The following is a 22,939-nucleotide window of genomic DNA, read 5'->3' as shown; positions in this document are numbered from 1 at the left end:
GTGGTCGTATCAAAGCCCGGAGACATAAATCAGTGAGGAGCTGAAAACATCAACATGCTTCTCTCCTCCCACTTAGCTTGAATTTATGGGCGTCTCTGAACTCCAGCTTTATATTAACTCCTCCGTCTCCATCGTCTCCTTGGTCAGTGCACATTTGAAAAAAAATGAAATGCATTAGAATATTACCTGAAGTCAAACCTCCGCACGAGACTTTGCACACGATTCCTCACGTGGAACTCGTTTTTGTTTTCTTCATTCTGCACATTTGGACGTTACAGACTTTGTACCTGCGTTGAAGTCACGCCCACCCTGACTGCTTTTTGAAAAAAAACCCGCTTTGGGGCCGTGCTTAATTGAAACTGAGGCAAACAGTCATGCACAGTTATCATTAGGGCTTCTGACACAGGCCTTTGCATCTCTGTATTTCCTCCCTCCCTCCCTCCCTCTATCCCTTCCTCCCGCCCTCCTCTTCGCAGACATGCACTGCTAAGCTGAAATGATTGCCCGCAGTGAAAATAATCTCCTCGCCGCTTCTGCAAGACTCAGCACAAATGATGGATTGAAGTGAGAAGAAGAGAGAGTCTTGCCCGCATGCCAAAAAAAATGGGGGAGTGCATCTTGGCATTCCTGAGACCAGCGAGCACACTCTTACCTTATATATTTAAAATGGTTATCGACCCGGTTTTAACCACCGTGTTAAATGGCAGCAACTTGGTAAATTATTCGCTTGATGCAAAAATTAAAATTAAAACGTTGCAGAGGGCGGGTGGCACAGCTTCCATGGGGGGAAAAAAGGAATGATTGATAAGTAAGGATGATATACATACATACACATTATCATCTGTCCATACTCTGTTATAACAGTCTGCGTGGAGAGCTTTGGCAGGAAGCTTCACCTCTATGGCCTGATATCCTGCACGTTAGACAGTAGTAATCATCACAGAGAACAGGCGTCGGGTCGGTTATGGCTTTTTTTGTCCAAACATCTCAGGCTTAAACAAGCCGGACCAGCATTCATAGCGAGGATAGGAACGTGACACTGGCGATGCTTGATGTCTTAAGATTGGGATTCTGTGTTTTGCTTTCGTACAAGTCAGTGTCAGGACTTGACGCCCTTGGCGGGTTCAGTAGACTGCCGCACATCGGTCCACTCCTGCATGGTGTTCTGCAGAGCCTGGGTCTTCTCCTTGTCCACCTGCACGTAGTCCACCTTCTCGTCGGAGGTCACGGAGGACGTGGAGGGCTGTGGGAGGATAAGGAAGGCAGGAGTGAGACACTGGCCTGAGGGCGGACTGCGCTCGGCTGAGAAACAAGAACAATCCACTGGAATGGATTCAAGATTCAAGATTCAAGATTTTTATTGTCAAATGCACAGAGATAACGTGAAGCAGTTGCTGGCATTGAAATACTTGGGTCACAGGCTCTCTTTAAGCAATGCTCAGCAGTTGCAACCAAAAAAATAAAAAATAAATAAAAATAGAAATAGTATAAAATAGAATAAAATAGAATATCAATAAAATAGAATAAAATAGAATTTCAAAAATGTAAAATAGATAATAAAATATATATATCTAAATATTAGGGCTGGGCAAGTTAACTCGTTTTAATCGAGTTAACTCAAGTGATGAGTTAACTCGATTGTTTATCCGCCAATTATTTTCTTTTTTCCTGTTCTGCAGCAGTCAGCAACAGACTTTCACAAAATAAAAGCCTGACTTTCACAATAAAAAAATAAATAATCAAACCTGAGTTAATGCGAGATAAAATAATTAATCGAGTTAACTCATCACTTGAGTTAACTCGATTAAACGAGTTAACTTGCCCAGCCCTAATCTAAATATATATCTTTACAGATGAGGAGAAAAAAAAAACATTAAGTCGACACCAGAAAAAACATCTGTTTACTTTTCTGTGCGGGCTGGGTGAGCCGGGCTGGAAGTCCAGCGCCAGGTAGTCCACGTTGCCGCACTTCCTGGGCGCCGGGCTGCTGGTGCCGCTCATGGCTGGCGAGGTAGACGCTGGGTTCTGCTAATGGGGGGGGGGGCGGGAGGGGAGGTGTTACTCACGCAGAGCTACTAGCATGCAAACGAGTGGAATCGTTAAAACAAAGAACACAATGTGCTCCCCCCTCCTGATCTCTCCCCTTCCGGCCTTAGGGACTCACCATAGCCACATAGTTCTCCTCACTGTCTGCAGAGTCGGTGCTGGTGATGCTTTGTGTGGAGATGGGTCGACAGTGCTGGGAGGAGATGGAGTTCATAGGCGGCCTGGAGCAAAGCAAAGAGGGCAGTGAGTGCGTCTACCTTCTGACCTCAGGCAGGAAGAAAATCAAACTGTGTGTGTGTGTGTGTGTGTGTGTGTGTATGTGTGTGTGTGTGTGTGTGTGTGTGTGTGTGTGTGTGTGTGTGTGTGTGTGTGTGTGTGTGTGTGTGTGTGTGTGTGTGTGTGTGCTAGCCGGGGGGTAATCTATCTTGAATGACTGATGTGAGACTCACATGGGCCGAATCCAGGACATGGTGACCGGACTCTTAAATGGCAGCTCATCAATAATCCCATTGTTCTTCAGATCGAGAGGTGTCGGCTTCGCTGTGGAAAACAAGAGCGAACGCTGTCAACAAAATAACTCTCGTCTTTGTTGAGCAGTAAACAAAGCAAAGCCTGGAGAGCTGATGGGAAAAGATAGAGATTTCAATAGTTACAACTAGAGCCCGACATGTATGAAGTATTGGGGGTTGATATTATGATATAAGGGAAAAGAAAATTCAGAATTCTGATTCCTAAAATTGCGTTTTCAGATCCTTATGACCGAGAAAAGTATCTAGGCTTGATATCTAACAGCTTTATGAGAGTGACTTTATGATAAATAATTATGAATTAAAATAAATTGCAAATATTAAGAACTTAATTCAATAAACTTAATATATTTTTTAAATCTTTTCTGCACGGTTTTTCTGTAAAATAAAAGTTTTTATATCAGCAAACATAACTGCAGATACTGATCATTATTTTCATATAGCAAAATATATATATGTATAGTTTTAATTTACATGTTATAGTTTTTTCAATATATTTTTAACTTATTGTTTTTGATGTTTATTCATTGTCTTGTTGTTTATGTGAAAATGCGATAAATATGATCTTGCTTTCCTATGATTTGCTAACTTCACATTTCAATTTCATTTTGTGAAACACCTTATGAATCTGGTTTTGAAGGGCGATTATAGAAATAAAGCCTATTATTATAATATAATATTATTATTAATACGTTATAACTGCAGATACTGATCATTTTTTTCATATAGTGAAAATGTATTTATGCATAGTTTTTATAGGCATGTTATAGTTTTTAATATATTTTGCACTTATTGTTTTTGCTGTTCATTTATTGTCTTGTTGTTTATCTGTATGTGCGAAAAATATGATCTGGTTTCCTATGATTTGCTAACTTCACAGTTTAATTTTGTGTAACACCCTATTACTCTGGTTCTGAAAGGCCCTTATAGAAATAAAGCTTATTAGTATAATGTTATTACTACGTTATTACGTTGCAGTTCAGGAATTTACACCAGTGAGGAATCCCACTGCCTGAAACTTACATTTCCTGTTGGGTTTGAGGTTGCGGTTGATGGGTGGTGGCGTCACGTCGCTGAGGCGGCTGGGCCTGTGACACAGGGAGGCGCTGCTCCCCTTGCGGGCAGGTAGCGTTGCAGAGAATCCTGGGAAATCAAAGTGATGTGGCCCAGGGCTCATGGGGATGTAGATATTCTTAGGACTGTCAGCCAGGGCGGCGCTGAGCGGCGACGAGCCGGGATTCATGGGCACGTAGTTGTCATCCGAGTTGCCGCTGTCGGAGCGAGTCAGGGGCGCTTTGGTTCTCTGGTGTCAAAGAGACACAGCGGTCACATGACATCTCAATCTCTCTGGGCTCTACTCTGCAGAAAAAACTGCAGCGACGCTCGACTCGAGCAAAATATGGAGGAAATGCATTTTTTCTCTATCTGTGCCTTTCATGATGTGGCAGCGACAGAATTGACCTGAGCAGTGAAAAGGAGCCGGTGACTCACCAAGTAGGAGCTGAAGCCGTCATTGACTGACTCCACAGACTGGCCTGAGCTGTTGAAATGGATGGGACGGTGATGGCTGCTCGTTTCGAAGGAGGAGCCTGTGGCGAGAGAGAGAGAGGGAGAGAGAGGGAGGGAGAGAGAGAGGGGCGAGGGGAGAAATCAATATTTACCACTGCTGTAAACTGGGAAAGGGAAAAAGAACAACATCCCCCCTCACAGTCAAACCGAGCGGTGCAAAGTCTGCACGAGTCTGACGTTGTGCAGTAATCGCAGCAAAGGAGGCGGAGTCACAGAGAGAAAAAAAAATAAGACACCTCAAGGAGGAAAAGTCGAGTTTCTAATGGAACAAACACGACATGAGTGGCATTTCATTAAACGCCCGACTGGGTTATAATTAGTCTTTTTTCGCAGCACAGGTGTGTGAACAGCCTGTAGCCTCACTAACAAGGGTCAGAGGTCAAGTCTGGCCTCGGGCTACACCAGGCCCGAGCGGAGGACTTTTGCAAAGCGGAGGACATGGCGTGCTAAGAGGCCGGGCGCCGCGTCGGCAAGTGCTTCTGGTTTTTCATTTTGTATTGCTCATCAGCCTGGAACCAAACATTCTGGAGCTGCTGTCCGGCTTGAATTTCATTACTGTCCTGACAGAACTGTGTCTGCCAGGCCGGGCTCCTTTGTTTCTGCTCAGCTGCGGCGGGTAGATCAGTAAAACGAGAGATAGCAGAAGAGGGAGAGAGCGAGGGGGAGGGTTGGGGAGGAAAAGGAAGTGCAAAGTCGCCGCAACGCCATGAGAGGATGGACCCGAGGAGGCCGTGCTTCATTTTGAAAACAGGAAACAGGTGAAAAGTGCGATTTCAAAAAGATCTGAGCGAGTCGACTGAGGCGGCGTTTGAAGGAAGAAGCGGCGTCGGCAGCGGCGTTCAGGAGGAACACGTTATGAAAACAGCAGAAGAAAGAGAAGAGCTGTGTACCTCTGTGCAGCCTGATGTTCTCCACAGCAGGGAGAGTGTTCCTGCGTGGGATGACCGACACCGCAGACGTCACCTCTCCGTTCTGGCTTCCTACCGACTGGGGACTCCCCCACTGACCCTCCGACCCCTGGCTGGGCTTCGGGGGCCTGGGCGGGGGGGCACAGGACGACTCGGAGCTGGAGGGCGTCAAGGCGTTGTGATTCTTATCAAACGTCCGGGGGATCTGGTAGAAGGAGCCGGGCGTGGTGGGGATGTCGTAATTGTCCGTGGGCCGCTCGCAGTCGTGCGTGGTGGCGAGGGCGTTGCACGGCGTCTTGAAGGTGTACACCTCCTCGTTCTCCAGCTCCGAGTCGCCCAGGCCCAGGCCGCCGAGGGCCGGCGCCTCGGAGCTGAAGCCTCGCGGCAGCACGTAGCACGCCTCCTCCGACGAGTCGTCCTGCGAAGGTAACTGGTGTTTTCCTGGTTTGGGCAAACTGTAGAAGCCGTGCAGCTGGCCGCCCATGCCGTTCAGACAGTGGGAGAAACCGTGAGAGAGTTTCTGCACCGCCGAGTCGCTCCCGGCAAACAGGTTGCTGCGTGATGCCTGGGAGAAGCTGGCACTCCTGCAACATGGACAAAGACACACACACACATCATCAGCCCTGTGATAATACCATGTTGCACTAAATATACCTGTCTCCTTGCACTGTGTACCCTGTACAACACTCCGCTCCATATACACTTACTTCACATCATATGTGATATGTGTTAATTAGGGCTGGGCAAGTTAACTCGTTTTAATCGAGTTAACTCAATTAATTATTTTATCTCGCATTAACTCAGGTTTGATTATTTATTGTTTTATTGTGAAAGTCAGGCTTTTATTTTGTGAAAGTCTGTTGCTGACTGCTGCGGAACAGGAAAAAAGAAAATAATTGGCGGATAAACAATCGAGTTAACTCATCACTTGAGTTAACTCGATTAAAATGAGTTAACTTGCCCAGCCCTAGTGTTAATATAAACCATATTGATATTATATGTCATTTTATACATTAATATTATCTTTTGCACACTGTCTACATATTCTTACGCTCATAGTATATTATATTATCTATTGTATAGTCAAATACTTATATTTATACCTCTACTATATATCATATCATATTATATCATACTCTTTGTATATTCTTTGTATATATAAGTCTATATACACATATTTATACATGTGTACATGTTATTATTATTATATTTACTATTATTATTATATATACTGTTGCTGCCATTATTACTATATACTGCTATTATATTGGTATAATTACTATCATATATAAATATCTATCTATCTATCAGTTGCATTCGATGTAACTTTCCATAGAGCCAGGAGATGGCACTGTAGCTCTTCAGAGGACACGTCCCCTCTAAAGCCTGCAGCACATTTACAAACAGACACATCTCTGCATCCAGCACCTTGGTGCAGCTACGCATAGATATCATATATAAAGACTAGATGTCTTGTTCGACGGAGCCGGACGTCCCCACATGGCGGCCATCTTGCTAGGGGGCATCTCGCTCACCTATAACATTGTGTTGGTAGTGATAAATAACCATAACTTGCTAAATTTTCAACCGATTTTTAAACGATCTGGTTTGTTATAAACGTCAGAGATGTAGTTATGACACTGCATAAATTATTCATTTTTTTTTAGAAAATAACATAATTATTCATAAGTATGCAGTGTCATATCTACATCTCTGACGTTTATAACAAATTAAACCCTTTAAAAATCGGTTGAAAATTGAGCAAGTTATTGTTATTTACCACTACCAACACAATGTTATGGGTGAGCGAGCTGCCCCCTGGCAAGATGGCCGCCATGTGCGGACGTTCGTCTCCGTTGGCCGGCAACGCAGACGAGACATCTAGTCTTTATATATGATATCTATGCAGCTACGGCTCAGCAATCGAATTTCCAGGTTGTTGTTTATTTCATTTCTTTGAGGAGCTGATTTGTTTACATGTTTGTTCCCAGCGTGTTCGACAGGGAGAGAGAGGGCGACCACGTTCAGAGGGCGAGCGACTTTCTCACAGTGTGTCGGCCTGGGTTTAGACACCCCAGGGACATGCCTCATTTATTCTGGCTCCTTGGTGGAGGCCCTGACCTTGAGCAGCAACTACAACCAGCGAAACAGTTCAGACGTTTCCAGCCAGTTAGCCGAGCAATGGCCCGACTAAGTTGTCCAATGGAAAGACAAGAAATCCTCCAGGAGTGATCTCACTTTGGGATTTTATGCATAAGCACTAGCCGCTAATGCTCCTGGTTATAAATGGAACAAAATTTGAATGAATAATGCATCAAAGTGACGTAATTAATATCGACATAACGTTTTGTTGCCTCCTCAGGATTTCTTCGATCATCGATCAATAATTTTGTTCATCATTTTTCCGTCCGTCACTGGGAACTGAACGCCGTTCGGTCATCAGACCAGTTTGAATCTGACGTAAATCACCAGATGCCAGTTTTAATTATCACACACACACGGAGCAGACGCTGGAAATATCTGCATAAAGCTGATGATGAGATGGATGGTGCGGTTTGATTTCCTGCGTCCCACCGAGGTCCAGCGCAGCAGATTTATGTGGAGAGGGCGATTCTATCCTGGGCGAGTCCAGACCGGGAGCAGTGATGAATTACAGCCTCGACCTCATTGATCATCTCACTGTTCGGCCTATCTGCAGAACGGCATCATTATTACTGCTGCCTTTTGATTCTTGGAAGTGGCCACTGGAGGTGAGGGGAATGTTAATAGGAAAAACCTGAGGAGTGCATTTAATAAAAGAAAGCCTTTATTTTTAATGCTCAGCACAACTGTCAACATATGCATTTTTGTTTCAATGTAGAAACAGACTTTTTGATTTGTGCATATTCGTGACTTTATAAATTTATATTTAAATTTTTCTAGCATTTAATTCACTGGATGGACCAAAATGAGACATTTACATGTGATCTTTAAATAATTATCAATACGGCTGATTAAAATTACAGATTCTGTGTTAATCCATATCTCCTTTTCCTGTATATATCATTATCATATTATTATTACAGCTGCCTTTTGATTCTTGGAATTGGCCACAGGAGGTGAGGGGAATGTTAATGCGAGTGCTTTTAATAATAGAAAGGCCTTTGTTTTTAATGCTCAGCACAACTATCAATATATGCATTTATATCCATATAGAAACAGTAACTGACCAAGTATGTACACTTTTTGATTTGTGCATATTCGTGACTGACTAATCATTTAAACTCTTGAAATAAGTTGAAATATATAAAATTTTTCTGGCATTTCACTGGATGGTCCAAAATAAGACATTTACATGTGATCTATAATTAATCAATATTGCTGATTAAAATGACAGATTCTGTGTTAATCCATATCCCCTTTGCCTGTATACACCATTATCATATTATTATTATTAGTAGCTGTCATGGAAGTTATGCTTTCATCTGTTTGTTTCACTGTCAGTTAGTTGGCAGCATTACACAACCACTACTGGGCGGATTTCCATGGAACATAGGGGCCAGGATGTGGTTTGTATCTGTTAATCAACCAGTACATGTTGAATGTGAATCATGATAAGTGGGCGGATCCGAGAACTTTCTCCCACCATCTCTACGATGCGTGACCTTGCAATTTTTTTTTCTTATTGATTTCTCAAAAGAATACTTAAAAGAATATTTTTGTGAATTTAGAGGTGTTTCCATTGGGAGAGTGACCTTCAAGTTAGTAAGTTATACAATATTAATACAGTAATAATCTAAAACACACACACACACACACAACCACACAGTTAGCTAACCCCCCCCTCCCTGCAACAGTAGTTCAAACCCTCGGGGGCTTTAAACTGAGGAAGCGCCATAAACCTGTATGTTGACCTGCATTAACGGATAACAGGAAACTGACACAGGACGCCCGGGGGTCGTGACCTTTACCTTGCGCTCTCCGTCTTCCTGCTCATGCACTGGTGGAGGAGGAGGTAGTCCTGGGGCGCGCTGTTGGACAAGGAGCCGGAGTGTGAGTGGCGAACGGGCACGTCAAAGGTGAAGAGGACCGGCTGCCTGGAGTGGACCGGGCCCGAGGACTTGCGGTCTCCGGTCAGAGGGGCCGCGGAGCCGGCGTCATCTGCTCCGACAGACCGTGGCAGATGCTGCGACCTGCCATCTGCAGACGGGAGACACTGAAGTTATTGATTGTTTAACCCCACAAGAGGTTTTTCTCTTAAAACATGTTAAATCAGTCTTGTGCAGATGAGGCGTCCTGCACATTCATATGCGACTCAAAGTAAAGAAGAGCAACCGGATTATTAAAGACTTCTTTCACCACATCCATAAACTTTTTTACCGCAGCATCCGGGCCGGCACCACCAGGCTCAGAGACAGTTTCATCCCCCAGGCCATAAGACTTTTAAACTCCTCTGAACTGCAATAACTCCACCAAACCAGCACCGTAATGAGCATATTTGAATATTTGCACTACTGCACAAATTGCACTATTGTTGTTTTATTTTTCTCTACATCTGTAAAGATATATATTTAGATAAATATATTTTATTTTATATTTTACATTTTTTATATTCTATTTTATTCTATTTTATACTATTTCTATTTTTTTTTTTTTTTTTTGATAATTACTTGAGCATTGCTTAAAGAGATCCTGTGACTCCCTGTGACCACCGTTCACTGTTTTGCTTTTTGCATTTTGAATTTCAGTTTTTACTTCACTTTTTATATCTTTTGTCTTTTATATATTTTTATATAGATATGTTTATGTCTAAATAAATGCTACCTTGTATAAATATTAGAAAAAGTGAGTAAATAAGAAGTAAATAGTGAGTAAATATATATTGGGTTTTTTTGTTTTTTTTTATTATTATTATTGTTTTTCTTATGTGTGGTGTATTTATTGTGTTTTGATGTTTCTATGTTCATTGTATGAACCAATAACCAGAGCAAATTCCAGGTAGGTGTTAACCTACTTGGCAATAAATACCTTCTGATTCTGATTCTGATGTATTTCATTGCCAGCGACTGTTTCATGTTATCTCTGTGCATTTGACAATACAAATCTTGAATCTTGAATCTAAAGACCAGTCATGTAATCATCCCTTAAACATTTTCCTTTTGTTGTCAAAAAAAAACCCTGAAGTCAAAGTGTGTAATTCGTTTGAGGGGTTCAAGCCTTCATGTGACCTTGCTTTGCACGGAGTCTTGTATTCAGTAGCTTTCAGTCGGCTCTCTGATCAATAGCCAGGATGGATCTGTCTCAGGGGAGGAGAGAAAACAGAGTCCTTCTGCTCTTTTTGGGCTGCAGGGTGTGAGTGGTCCAAAAGCACATGATCCAAGTTATCCTTTATGACCAGGGTCAATGTGCTTTGTTGGATTTTATTGAGCCGAGCCCTGTTTTGCACAGCAGGACTGTGAGAACAAAATGCTCCTGCAAAATCTGGAGAAAAAAAAAAACCCTCTATTGATCTGTGCTTTGTTAGAAACAGACAGCATACAGTCAGGGAAAGCTAAAGTAAATAAGTCATTGTAATAGATATACAAATTCAAATGTGCAAGAAATAAATGTGCACTCGTGTGTTTCTGTGCAGGATTCCTGTGATCTGCGTTTAAAGGCTTTAAAGGAAGTGCAGATCTAAGATGGGGATACTGCACACGGGCTGGGCAGGGGGCCAAACGGGGGGGCGCACACCGAGCTGTAGGAGTAGAGAGAGAGAGTGGGCGGCCCACTGATCCATCGACCCATGGAGCTGTGTGCAACACAAGGAGGAAGAAACAAGAAAGACAAAACAGGTCTTTTGCAGAATCTAATCTCGGGTCTTTTCACTGTAAATCCGAGGGTTATGCATGATCACGTGTGGGCTGATTAATGAGATTCACTACAGATACCCCAAATAACCGCTTTTATATCAATTGTGTCTTTGACTAATTGTTCAATTTAATATGTCAAAGTCAACAAGTCAAATTAATGCACCGTGCAATTTCTAAGAGGCTCAGGAGACAGCTAGAAAATTGCATGATTTACTAAAAAAGGTTTAGAGATTTAAACAAAGATATTTACAAGCAAAACTGTAAATCTACTGCTTTAAAAAACAAGTGCACTGTTTGTTCTGAAACTGTTAAAGTGACCTGCAAGTATTTGAGGATTCAGCCTGTTTATTTAAAGCTCGACTCAGAACCAAGTTTCTGTGAACGAGCTGTTCTCACAGTCGACGGTTTGCTGTTTTTAAAAATCCAAAGTTTCACCTTCAGCGCGTCCAACTCGCACCAGATTCAACACCGAGGTGAGAAGTGTGAAGCCGATAAGATGAATGTTTCTGGAGATGTGCGAGCCACGTTTTAAACAGAGGGAGACTTTTCTCTCTTATTGTTTGGATTATAACAACCAGTCAGTCAGCGCTGGAACATGATGGTTACACAACTGTTCTTGGTCTCTCTCTCTCTCTCTCTCTCCCCCTCTCCTCTCTCTCTCCTCTCTTCTCCATCCACCTCTCCTCTCTTTCACATTTTTTCTCTGCACACAAAAACCCGTCGAGTCAGATGTCGAGTCTGGTTCCAGAGGTTAAGTTCTCAACCTTCTATACAAAGTTTCTTGAGAAAATGTCTATGATTTTGGTTAGGGGTTCCTAGCAGTGAATATTAAATATCATCCAAACCCACTTCAGCTGTGATATAAAAGATGTCCCTGCACATGATGCACATGAGGTCATTTCCTGGGCGTGACGTCACTGTCTCTCTCGTGTCTCAGACCTTCACAAAGCACGTCACGGGTCAAACGGCCTTTTAACAAGAGGGCGGAGCCTAGTGAGTCACGATGAGTGGTGACCACACAGACACACCGCAACCCCGGGGAGAAACAGACAACACACACACACACATGTAGTGTGTGAGCGTTTGTGTATGCATGTGGAGTGGTAGGAGGGCGGGGGGGTGGGGGGGGGTATTCTGGATCCTAGTTAGCTAAATGAGGTCACATCAATGCCTGGGGGGGAAAAGGGCCTCTGCTGCTGGGTCTTCAGGCCAGTGGACTTCAGTGAGATGCCCCGGCCCGAAACCACACAGGCAGGGACCCCCCCCCCCCCCCCCCAATGATCCTCAATTACACCATTGTTCGGAGTGATTCCACTCTCCTCAGGCTGTTAAGGCATCATCTCCCTTCTCCACAAAAAGCTTTGTAAAAGCTTTCATCCCGTGCGGTGAGCACTGGGCCCCACTAACACAGGGAGATATATTGATCTCTGAGAGGAAGGCCGTTCCTCCAGCCGGCTCGTGTGCAGAGCGACCGGGGGAAAAACAAACCAAGCAGGATTGATCCCTTCGATGCAATGCAGGGGGAGGGAAAGAGATTTAAAAACGTGAAAATATACTCATCAAGGAGTGTGTGTCTGTGCCCTAAATACGTTTTGATGAAGTGTATGACGTGTGGCTGTGTGAAATGAAAGAGGACCGGGCCGGCCGGCTGATGGAAGAGCCAACGCGGCTCATCACTGACACTAATGGCTCTGATGATGTATGTTACCACTGGGAGGCAATTCCATCAAGTCACTGGAACCACAACACAGAAATAGAAAAAAGGCAGAAAACAAAAACACTGAATCTTCCCCATCAGGTTCCTTCCAGGAATATTCCCTCCACTGGCGAATGTGCTGTGTCATCTGATGCAAGGTGCTAAATTCAAGTAATATATTAAACTACGTCAAACACATCTGGGTAAAATAAAGGGTTGTTGTTGTTGGAGTTTTTTTGAGTTACAAGCTTAATATCATTTCCAGTTTTCTAACGCTGAAAACGTCCACATCAAACAAATCACTCAGAAGAGACAACTCGTTCTTCCCGGGAAATTCCTCGGCCTGAAACAAACATCAGAGCAGCGATGCATTAAAGGATCTCTTTTTGGTTGGTGGGCGACATATGGCTATTCCGGGTCAAAGAGCCCCTAAGTTCATGCGCCATCTTCCAATTAACTCTCTCTAATACATCACCTACTGTCTCTTCTGCTCTCTCACCATAATCTAATAGAAGCTGGCTGCTGGTCTCTCCGGGGGCCAAAATTAGAACCCTGCTGTATCGCCAAGAACAAGAACGTCTTTGTAAGGGGGGCTCATTTCCTCTCGGCCCCGGCCAGAATTAGCAGAGGACATACGATAATCTAATCTGAAACCAGATACAGAAATAGAACATATCACTGACCTATTGAAATGAAAGCGTGCCCGGTGGAGACGTGAAGGAAGAGGGAAGCGTTTGAATGTTTTCTCGGTACGTGTTGTCGTGTGCTTATATGAAAATATTCCATAAACAATAATCATCTGAGGGTACACGCTTGTCCACCTGCCTCTCAAAGTGAGTGCTAGAAAAACGCAATTTCCTTAATGGCTTCATAAGAGATTGTGTTGAAGAATTATAGCCTCTGAGCTCACCAGGCTACGACGGGTTCTGCAAATTAACCTCAGATATGTGAAGGCTCTGGCCGAGGCCGTCATGTGACACAAAGGTGAAGGAACAGGTTCGATTCCCGGTCAAGGTGCCCTTGAAGAAAGGCATCGAACCTGGAGAAAAGGGGATTAATCTCTCGTCTTATAGTATAATCCGACATTACTTGTTTTCCTTCATGGGGATGCTGGACCAGTGGCTCTTTAAAGCAACACAGCGTCCCAGGAGGCAACATAGTGGAATCCATTTGCATGTGTGGTTAGCAGGGGGTGGGGTGGGGTGGAGCGGGGGGGGGTTGGGAGCTCTCAACGAGACGGACATAACTGAGAGAGGGAGCCGAGATGGGAAAGGTAGGAAGACCGAGCAGAGCCGTTAGCCCCGAAGGAGCGTGGCGCCCGGCAGGAAGAGAGAGAGAGAGAAAATGGCCTCCTCCCTCGCTCTGCTGAAGTGAACAAAGTGACATGGCTGTTCCATCCTCCCGGTTGTGCATTAAGCAGAGCAGACACACAGGAGCGCTTCGCCTGATCACATTATTTCCCTGTGCCTGCTCGCTCGCTCTCCGCGGCGTCACGTGAGCTCCGCCCCCTTAACCACGTCTCGACATCAATCTGCGATCTCGAAAACGCCGGATTGATCAGTCACCTGAAAGGCTCGGGCTCGTCAGTTTGGCTGCATGTAGAAACAATGGCTCATTTTTCAAACGCCATGACCTCATTCCTGCAAGGTGCTGGTGGTGGGTGGATGAATACTGTAGCTGTGAAGCAATGGGGGGGGGGTTGAGAGAAAAGTTGAGAGATTTTGTGGCGGAGGATGAGTGTTACTTTTCGTGATGTCATCGGAAAAAAACTGCAGGACCTCAATCCGACGTACACCTGGAGAAACCGAACCAAACCAAACCAGGCCAGAAAAACCAGGATAAACCGTTGTGACAGTTCGGTGCATTACAGAACGGGAACAAACACACAAGTCCCGATGAAGCAGAATGTGATACTTGTTGATTCTCTTAGCAACGACACACACGCTGTCGTAATTCTGTCAGGACGAGCTCCAGGGTGGATTCTGGGGTGAATGGGTTTCTGTGATTGCATCAACGTGCAGCCTGATCAACTAGTGCTGGACAAGCCACAGCTTATTCGGCTTAAATAGGTTCTGTGATCATATGCTTTAATACTTTCAATATTTAAAAAACAATCTCTGTTGTAATCATTCTGCATTTTAGATAGATATGTGTGCATCAATGCTGAAAAGGACAAAAGACTTTAGACAAAGTTAAAGTCTGTAGGTAAAGGTGTTGAGTTTGTCCAATTTGTAAAGAAGACCCGCTCCTAATGTAAATATACAGTATTTAAATATATAGGAATCATTCCAGGGTTAAAGAAAACAACAATTCGTACAATTTAGATGAAACCCACTTGTAAAAACATCACTAGGATTATTTTTCAAATTAATTTCTGCCAAAAGATCACTTTTAACCTTTATCTTACACACTTTAACACTTAAACAGTTACAAGGATTCCTCTGTGCACAGAAGGAGGCGGCGCTGCAACTACACTTCATATCTCTGCTGACACCACCAGCCGACTGATTACAGTCAATGTAATACACAGGGACAGAAGTGGGCGGCCTGTGTGTAAGACAGGAGGCTGATTACAAAATAGAAAAACAAGTATAAACATCTACAGACATCAGCTGAACTGAGTATAAACAGTTGGCAACAGAGCAAGTTTCCTTGCTGCTGCAGCTTGACTGATGTGAGCTTCCATTAGGAGAGATTGGCTTTTCCACTCGTTATTTAAAGTGTCAGGCTGATGCCAAATTGAAAACGAAGAATTATTTTGCTCTAAATTCACAAAGGGGGTGATATTCTGGGATGAGCAAGAATAATAAGAAAATAAAATGTAGAAAAACATTGATAACCAGCCAAATAAATGAAATCAAACCCGCGACTGTAGTTTCCTGAAAAGATATTTTAATTCTGCGGCGTGCTATAATCACATGAGAAGATGAGAAGCTTGATTTCATTATGTTACAAAACTGCTTGAATGATTTTGATTATTTAGATACAATTCTTGTCTAGTCAGGGAAGGTTTATGTCATATTTTAACTGAGGGTGACCACAGCTTTACTATCTCTCAAGTACCATCCTCCTTAATCATCGATGCTAAGTGGAGACTGAATCTTTCCCCTTTTCTTCGTAAGCAAGAGGGAGAGTTTAAGTGGATTTCTCTCCAATGAAAACATTTGTATTATTTTGGAAACTGGAGACGCGAGTGAGATGGAAAACCCTCGATCACGATGATGTTGATCACTGTCACCATGACGACATTCACAAGCCACACAACAAGTTATCAATCTGGCTTCCCAGCTGGAGTTTAATGTGAACGCCCCCTCGGAAAAAAAGATCTATGTGAATAAACGTAAGCGCTTTTCAAAACTGCTGGAAATGCCAGATTTTTGTAGTAACACTGAAAAACAATATGGAATTTCAATCCCTGGGAAAAAAAGCGTGGAAAATACAGAGGAGGGAAAAAAAACAGAGCGGTAGCCATCATACACAAGAAAAATAAAAGAGGAGTGCTGACGAGTGAAAACCTCGTCCCTTAGTTGAGCTTCGTCTCTGAGTTCAAACAGCCAGGAGAGAGAGAGAGAGAGAGAGAGCGAGAGAGAGAGAGAGAGAGCAGAACAAAGCCCGTGATTGACGAGATGATGTTCCATTCATTAGATTGCGCTCGGGGGTGGGTCTCCCTGGGTGCAGACACACGCCACACACCCGGCCATCAGTATCTGATAACAACAGCGCCAACACCCACCAACAGATTGTGAGACCTAGAAACACACGATAACTCTAGTGCACGCATGTGTCAGGAAATCAGGTTCATCAGAATCCGCAGAGACGCCCAATTTAAAAAGAAACCTGCATTTATCTATCATCTATTTATCCTTTGCTCAGTTAAATCCAAAAAAAGGAATCGATAAAACCGTAACCCAATGCACCCTTTGCACTTCCTTTAATGTCTGACTTCTGTTCTGTATTTTTTCACCCGACAGAAATCTCTGCCATCCTCTCTCTGGTGATTTGGACCAATGGGTGTGTGCACAGTGCATTCTCGAGTCTCTGGTTTCCAGCAATCCCTCAGATGCTGCCAGTGGTTTAATGGGATGCGCAGCCGTGGCAGCAGCAGCGCACCGTCCTCAGACAGCTCTGTGGCAGCAGAAACCTGACCTTCCAGTGCCATGGAGCCTCATTATTCCTACAAAAATCGATGCAGACAAAGGGCAGTTTGGGAGGAGAGGAGGCAGACATGCAGGTGGACTGAGACCTCGAAGGATGGGAGTGTTTGCATTTATTTAAAATACTGTATACGCATGTAACATACTGTATGTTTATATGCACCTATTGCTGCCTTTATACTGTAAATATTTCTTTAAAAGTTTAAATTTTTGCACATAAAACAACTGCAAAATAAAGGTAAATTAAAGTAAAATTCTAAATACAACACTGCTGTTGTGGTGGTCAGTCTTTAAGTCAAGTTAAAACTGATCAACATATAAAGAAACTCCCTATAGATTAAGATTAAGATAAATTTATTTGTTCCAAACACATGCACAGACATGCAAAGTAGGGACATTAAACCTCTGCTTTTAACCCATCTGGTGCAGGACACACAGAGCAGTGAGCAGCCATGTACGGCGCCCGGGGAGCAGATGTTGGGGGAGTAAGGTGCCTTGCTCAGGGGCACTAGACAGGGTAGGGAGAATCCTCTTGGATTTTTGGACAGATCAATCCAGGTTCGTCTTTTTGTTGTTTCTCCGTGGAGTCGAACCAGAGACGAACCAGAGACCTTTTCTCCCCATAGTCCAAGTTTCTGCTACTAGTCCACCGCCTCTCCAAATAGGTGCAAAAACACGGTTTATGAGGCAACTGTGACCTTTGACCTTTCACCACCTCAATCTAATCCCTTTATCTGTTAGTCTTAGTGAACATTTGTACCAACGTTGAAAGGATTCTCTTCAGGTGCTCTTAAGAAAACACTCTGATGAGGAAAAAATGAGAAGTTGCACCAAATTTGAAGAGAGGCCTTTTTGAGATATTAGATTAGCAAAGGGGAAAAGTGTGATGCAACCTTGAACCTTAAACACCAAAATCTAATCAGGTTGATTCTTGAGTCCGACCAAGCGTTTGTACCAAATTTTAAGAAATTCCCTGAAGGCGTTCTTGAGATATCAGGACGGGAACGATGAGCAACACATATCACATCGGTCCCAGAATCTAAATGCAAAAATGCACAGACACGAATCGAGACCTAGTGGGAAGAGAGACTGGGAGAGAGTTGCTGTGGAAGGTTGCGTAACACTGAATCGTCATGTGCTGCCCTCGGCCAACTTCTCTTCACAGCTCCCAGAGGCGGCAGGAGCCAACTCTGACTAACCAGAGGTTCAGCTCCGATGGAGACGTTGATACAACTGATGGTTTCCATTATCTGAGGAAAATACGCTGAGAAACAGGCGTGTCAACACTACTTAGTTCCCACCAGTGTTTGGCAAAGCCCGGTTAATCCCTTTCACAATCGTTTTTGGTGCTTTACTTTGCACAGCGGCTACGTTAAAACAACAGATATGACATTGTGTTTAACTTTGTGTACAGTGTGTAAACGCTGTGGCTGCAGAACACACCACCTCCAGGCCGGGTGGAGCTCCTCCCTGCTTCCACTGTGCTATCTACACAACTTGGTGTTTGTGCTGTCCTCTGTTTGTCGGGTTGTGTAATCCGAGCGAGTCTGTTCTTCGTCAGCGAGGTAACTCCCAGTCTGTCGGGTGACACACCGGCTCAGAGCTGCAGCTGTCGGCCTGGAGGGAAAACCCGCAGCCTCTCCTGCTCAGAGAGGTGTGTGAACAGCGAGTTCCCAATTACCGCCCCGTATGTCTGAGTCACCTAATCAAAGTATGATTACAAAATATAACCCTGTGGATACAAGATACAGCTGATAGAAGCTCTGGGGCGGCTCGGCTCCTTGAGCGTTACGAGATATGTTCCCGGGCGCTAAGATCGAGATGGGAGATGCTGTGGGAGGAATACTGATGCAGGCAGGAAGTCCTCTCATCTGACACGCTCCATTTTGCCAACACACGCTCTGGTGACATCAGCTGTTGCATCAATGCACCTTATTGTTGACAGGTAGTTTTGTTCCAGCCCCGGTTTAGTCAGAAGTTTCCACACAGCGAGTCTGTGTTCTCCACCTCGGTAACCAGGATAACTTTATTTTTGCTTGAGAGTGTACACTGCTTTGATTCATTTCTTTTTTTTGAGCTACTTAGATGTCAAAGGTCGGAGGGTTTGTTGATGGTTTTGATGATCTGAACTATCCACGGAGGGATTATCAGGACCACGGGACCTGGTAACAAACACACCACAGACCCCTGCCCGTACACAAATAGTACACACAACACGCCATGTGCCCGGAGGCTTCACACAGCCACACGGCATAGATCACTCTGAAATGATGTTTGTTTTCTGTACGAGTTGAATTACGGCCTTACATGAACCCCATGTGAAGACAAGTCTGTACAACTTTAAGAACCCACATAAATAAATACATTAAATACTATTTATAACAGAAAATAACTTGTTTCACATTTGTGTTTATGTAGTGTTTTTTACCTGCTCGCTTTTTACTTTATAACATTTCTATAAAACCCACAATGAAAGGTGTAGATAAAGTACACACTCTGCATTTATTATTAAAATTTTGTTTTTATTCTATTGCCTTATTTAAATACATGTATTCCCTGGTCTTCCTAATTCTGACCTGACTGCTGCTGCTGCAACAACTGCATTTCCCCCCAGTGTGTGGATCAATAAAGTCTTATCTTATCTTATCTTAAATGAAGGTAAAACATCGTACAAGCTGTGAAAACTTTTTATGGAGCATTGTCATTGATTAAGTCGCCAAAGTCCAACTCCTGTTAAGTCGCTGCTGTGTCATCCTGATCCTTAGTTTGTTTTTGATCCTGGACAATTAAGAGGACATACGCTGGTACTGGTCCAGTTACTTTTGATGGAACCTAATTAGCTGTGTTAGGAGTTATAGAATCTTTTATACCAACCCTTTGTGAAACGGAGGGCATCATATGCGACAGCGATTGTAAAACTCATTGAAAACAACAGTGTAATCGTCAAAATGTATTTTCCCCTCAGATTAGCAGCCTCGACAGTTTTTCCAAATGTGTAAAAACATCACTTAAACAGCAGCTTAGTTATATTCCAGGGCGGTGCTGATGAAAACAGGAGGCTAGTATTTATTTCCAGCGTCATACTTGACAACAACAACTTGATACCACACGAGGGAGGAGGGAGGAGGCAGGAGGCCGGAGCTATTCCCAGTAAAGAGGGGGATGGATCTGCATACACTGTGAGTCAACAGCTTCTTCCCTGGAAAAGCCTGTCATGCAAACACGGATTTCAAAAGTAAAAGGTGCATGTTATTTCTACAGATCTAAAGAGGAGTGCGTGTATCTGGTGAGGATTTTTTTTTTTAAACGCATTCAGCCGGTGAGTCTATCACCTCAGGATCCGCGGCTGCCTCTCTCGATTCATTTCTTTGCTTTTCCACTTACTGAAGACGGTGATAATGACCTAATGGGGGAACCAGCGGTTGAAATAACCCCGTGCAGAACAGATATATGAAACAATAACATCTACAATCCGGTTTGGTTCATTATTTAAACATGAGTGCACGGGAGGTTTTTAAGCTACTTGAGAATATTGAGTACGATACGAGGGCAGTGAGGTCAGCGGCACCGTAACATTTCCCCCCAAAACATCTCCACGGCTGTCCGGAGCATTAAGTCACGTAAAGAACGAGTTGGTTTCGGTTTAGTGATGCTAGTCAAATGCTAGTCTGAATCGGTTAATGTGTGGCGGGGGTGTGATATTCACAGAATCCCTGGAAATCACAGCCCCTGGCACACAGAGGAGTGAGAAGATTTTTCGGAGAATGAGACGTTTGGTAAACAAGTTTTTTACTTTTGCCCTGGACTGAAATAGAGTGTGACAATTGCATTTGGACGGAGAGTTCCCAGTTCCTCATAAAGTTTCTCAGAAACAGCGACTCAACGTTTCAGTGAAGATGACAGATTAGGCCTGATGTGGTGTTTACACTCTCAGAAAGCAGCATCACTAATGCAGCGGTCATGACAGAAAGCCTCTCACTCCCCCCCCACCCAGCCACGCCCTGCTAAAGAGGAGCCTGCTAATTATTGAACGCGGACCCGGTGGGGATTCCCCTTTATGTATGTGAACATAACATATATTACACTCTGCACAGCTGTTTGTTTTTGTGATCCTACACCTGGACATAATGCACGTTACAGATGATCAACCATGTGCACGAAGAAGTAACGTCCACCAGCCGCCAGATGGTTGGAAAAACAAAAGCATCAACAAATAAGAAACTGAGAGGAGGTTTTACGCAGAAACAGACACTTTACTGAATATTAGAGATGTTTCGGTACCATTTTCTCTTCTCAGTGCTGATTCCGAGACCTGGAGTTGCACAAAATTTCACACATGCATCAATATCAGTTCCTTTTATGCATCAAGACCCATGAATTATTCTTAAAGGTTCGTCCCTAAACCTCACTGCATCCTTCCAACAAGTTCTGTGGTAATCCTTTCAGTAGCTAACAAACAAACCTTTATGCACATTTTAACAGCTGCATATTCCACATGTGGTTCTTTAAATGCTCTCTAGGAGATTTCTAGTGTTGCAATTGTCAATAAAAATATTGCCAAATTCTAGCTAGCTCTGGCTAAAGCTCACTTCTTCTCAGCAGCTGGAGAAACAGGACTTGCTGATTCGTAGAGATTTGTGTAAAAAGAAAATTGCATTTTTATCCGTGTGAAACTTACTTAATTCAAGCCCGATTCCTGCATCTTCTGCAGTATCAGAGGCGCTTATGTTGCTGGTAACGGTATCGCAACATCTCTGCTGAATATAAGGTGTTGATTTTTTTCTCGTGGAGCACAGAGATGCTATCAGCCCATCAGCAGCTATAGAAACCACATTTACGCAGCTATAGAGACTCTGTGATCACGTAGCTATCTGTCTCTGATTTGAGGTCATCATTTCAAGTCACACTATTTTAGTTTTTTAATGACAAGAGGTCACCGCAGAGTGACGTTCAGGCGATAAAGGGAGATTTAACATATGAACATCACTGCATGAGAAGGAAGTGGTCGTGTTTTGTGTGATAGTTTCTAATCATAGGTGGCAACAGTGGAAAATAGGCCAATCTCACACACAAAATATCAAAAGGACAACAACAAGAAACCGAGTGTCTGTTTCTGCTGCAACCTTTTCAAAAGGCTGCACATCCAGAATAAGAATTTCCATCATCCTGACTTCAAGAGGCAGCGATGAGACCCCTTCTATAAAAACAAATTAAGAGAAAAATCGATTAGCCTCTCAGACACTGTGTCCGTTGATTTGGCAGCGTCGCTCCGATTCCTCTCTCTCAAATAACAAAGATGGAAAAAAACATGATCTCCGATGATATCATGTGGTCGGACCTCGGCTGCTGATTTTTTTTGTGTGAAAACTGAGACGCAGGCTGCTCCAAATAACTCGAGAGAGCAAAGTGGGAGACAGATGGAGATGCTCGTGTATAATTTGGTTCTTCTTATCTGCCTGAAAGATGCAGTATTATACATCTTCACATATTCTACTGTTTATTATGACCTCAACATTTTTTTAGTTCATGTTCATCACTGTCTCCAAAGAATAAGGTGACGTCTTCAAATTGGTTATTTTCTCAGAATAAAATTAAAGTTATTTAAACTTACAACGATATAAAACAACGATAAGCAGAAAATTTAAATAATTGAAAATATTTGAATAATTATTGGATTATGTTTAATTGATAAATTTATTAACTGACTAATAATTTCAGGACTAAATAATAGTGGACGCTTGATACTCTTCTGTGATTCTCTTTGAGGCCAAAATTAGATAATTAAGCAAAGTTGAAAGAACGAATAAAATTGATAACGTTTTTTATTAAAGGGTCTAATTATTGTGGTCATTTTGAGATGTTATTATGGGTATATACTGAAAATATTGTTTATTCTGACCACAACATGTTTTAGAATATGTCCATTAATGTCTCCAAAGTATAAGGGGACGTCTTCAAATTGCTTATTTTCTCTGAGAAAACGTAAAGGTATTTAAACAAGGAAAAGCAGAATATTTAAATAATTGAAAATATTTAAATAGTTATTGGATTATGTTTAATTGATACATTTATTAACTGACCAATAATTTCAGTACTAAATAATAGTGGACGCTTGATACTCTTCTGTGATTCTCTTTAAGGCCAAAATTAGATAATTATGCAAAGTTGAAAGAACGAATAAAATTGCTAACGTTTTTTATTAAAGGGT

At 43.0% G+C, this 22,939-nt stretch overlaps 1 protein-coding gene across 2 annotated transcripts in view; it reads right to left on the bottom strand.

Moving 5' to 3' along the window:
* Nucleotides 1-483: 483 nt before the first annotated feature.
* LOC133003821 (probable asparagine--tRNA ligase, mitochondrial) overlaps nucleotides 484-22,939 on the bottom strand; it is a 51,170-nt gene continuing 28,714 nt past the window's right edge. The window contains exons 9-18 of one of the 2 annotated variants that reach the window (XM_061073636.1): nucleotides 19,552-19,563; nucleotides 19,045-19,061; nucleotides 9,001-9,215; nucleotides 5,033-5,634; nucleotides 4,065-4,162; nucleotides 3,597-3,876; nucleotides 2,496-2,586; nucleotides 2,165-2,267; nucleotides 1,906-2,028; nucleotides 484-1,243 (exon numbers count right to left, since the gene is read on the bottom strand). In XM_061073636.1, the coding sequence (XP_060929619.1) occupies nucleotides 1,100-1,243; nucleotides 1,906-2,028; nucleotides 2,165-2,267; nucleotides 2,496-2,586; nucleotides 3,597-3,876; nucleotides 4,065-4,162; nucleotides 5,033-5,634; nucleotides 9,001-9,215; nucleotides 19,045-19,061; nucleotides 19,552-19,563 (1,685 nt within the window). In that variant the 3' untranslated portion in view covers nucleotides 484-1,099. Of the gene's footprint in view, nucleotides 1,244-1,905; nucleotides 2,029-2,164; nucleotides 2,268-2,495; nucleotides 2,587-3,596; nucleotides 3,877-4,064; nucleotides 4,163-5,032; nucleotides 5,635-9,000; nucleotides 9,230-19,044; nucleotides 19,062-19,551; nucleotides 19,564-22,939 lie in introns of both variants that reach the window. The other variant, XM_061073637.1, reaches the window with a different exon arrangement.

Source organism: Limanda limanda, chromosome 6 (assembly GCF_963576545.1).
Source record: "Limanda limanda chromosome 6, fLimLim1.1, whole genome shotgun sequence".
Taxonomy (NCBI): domain Eukaryota; kingdom Metazoa; phylum Chordata; class Actinopteri; order Pleuronectiformes; family Pleuronectidae; genus Limanda; species Limanda limanda.
The sequence above is the reverse complement of the archived record's forward strand: the minus strand, read 5'-3'. Positions and strand labels throughout refer to the sequence as shown.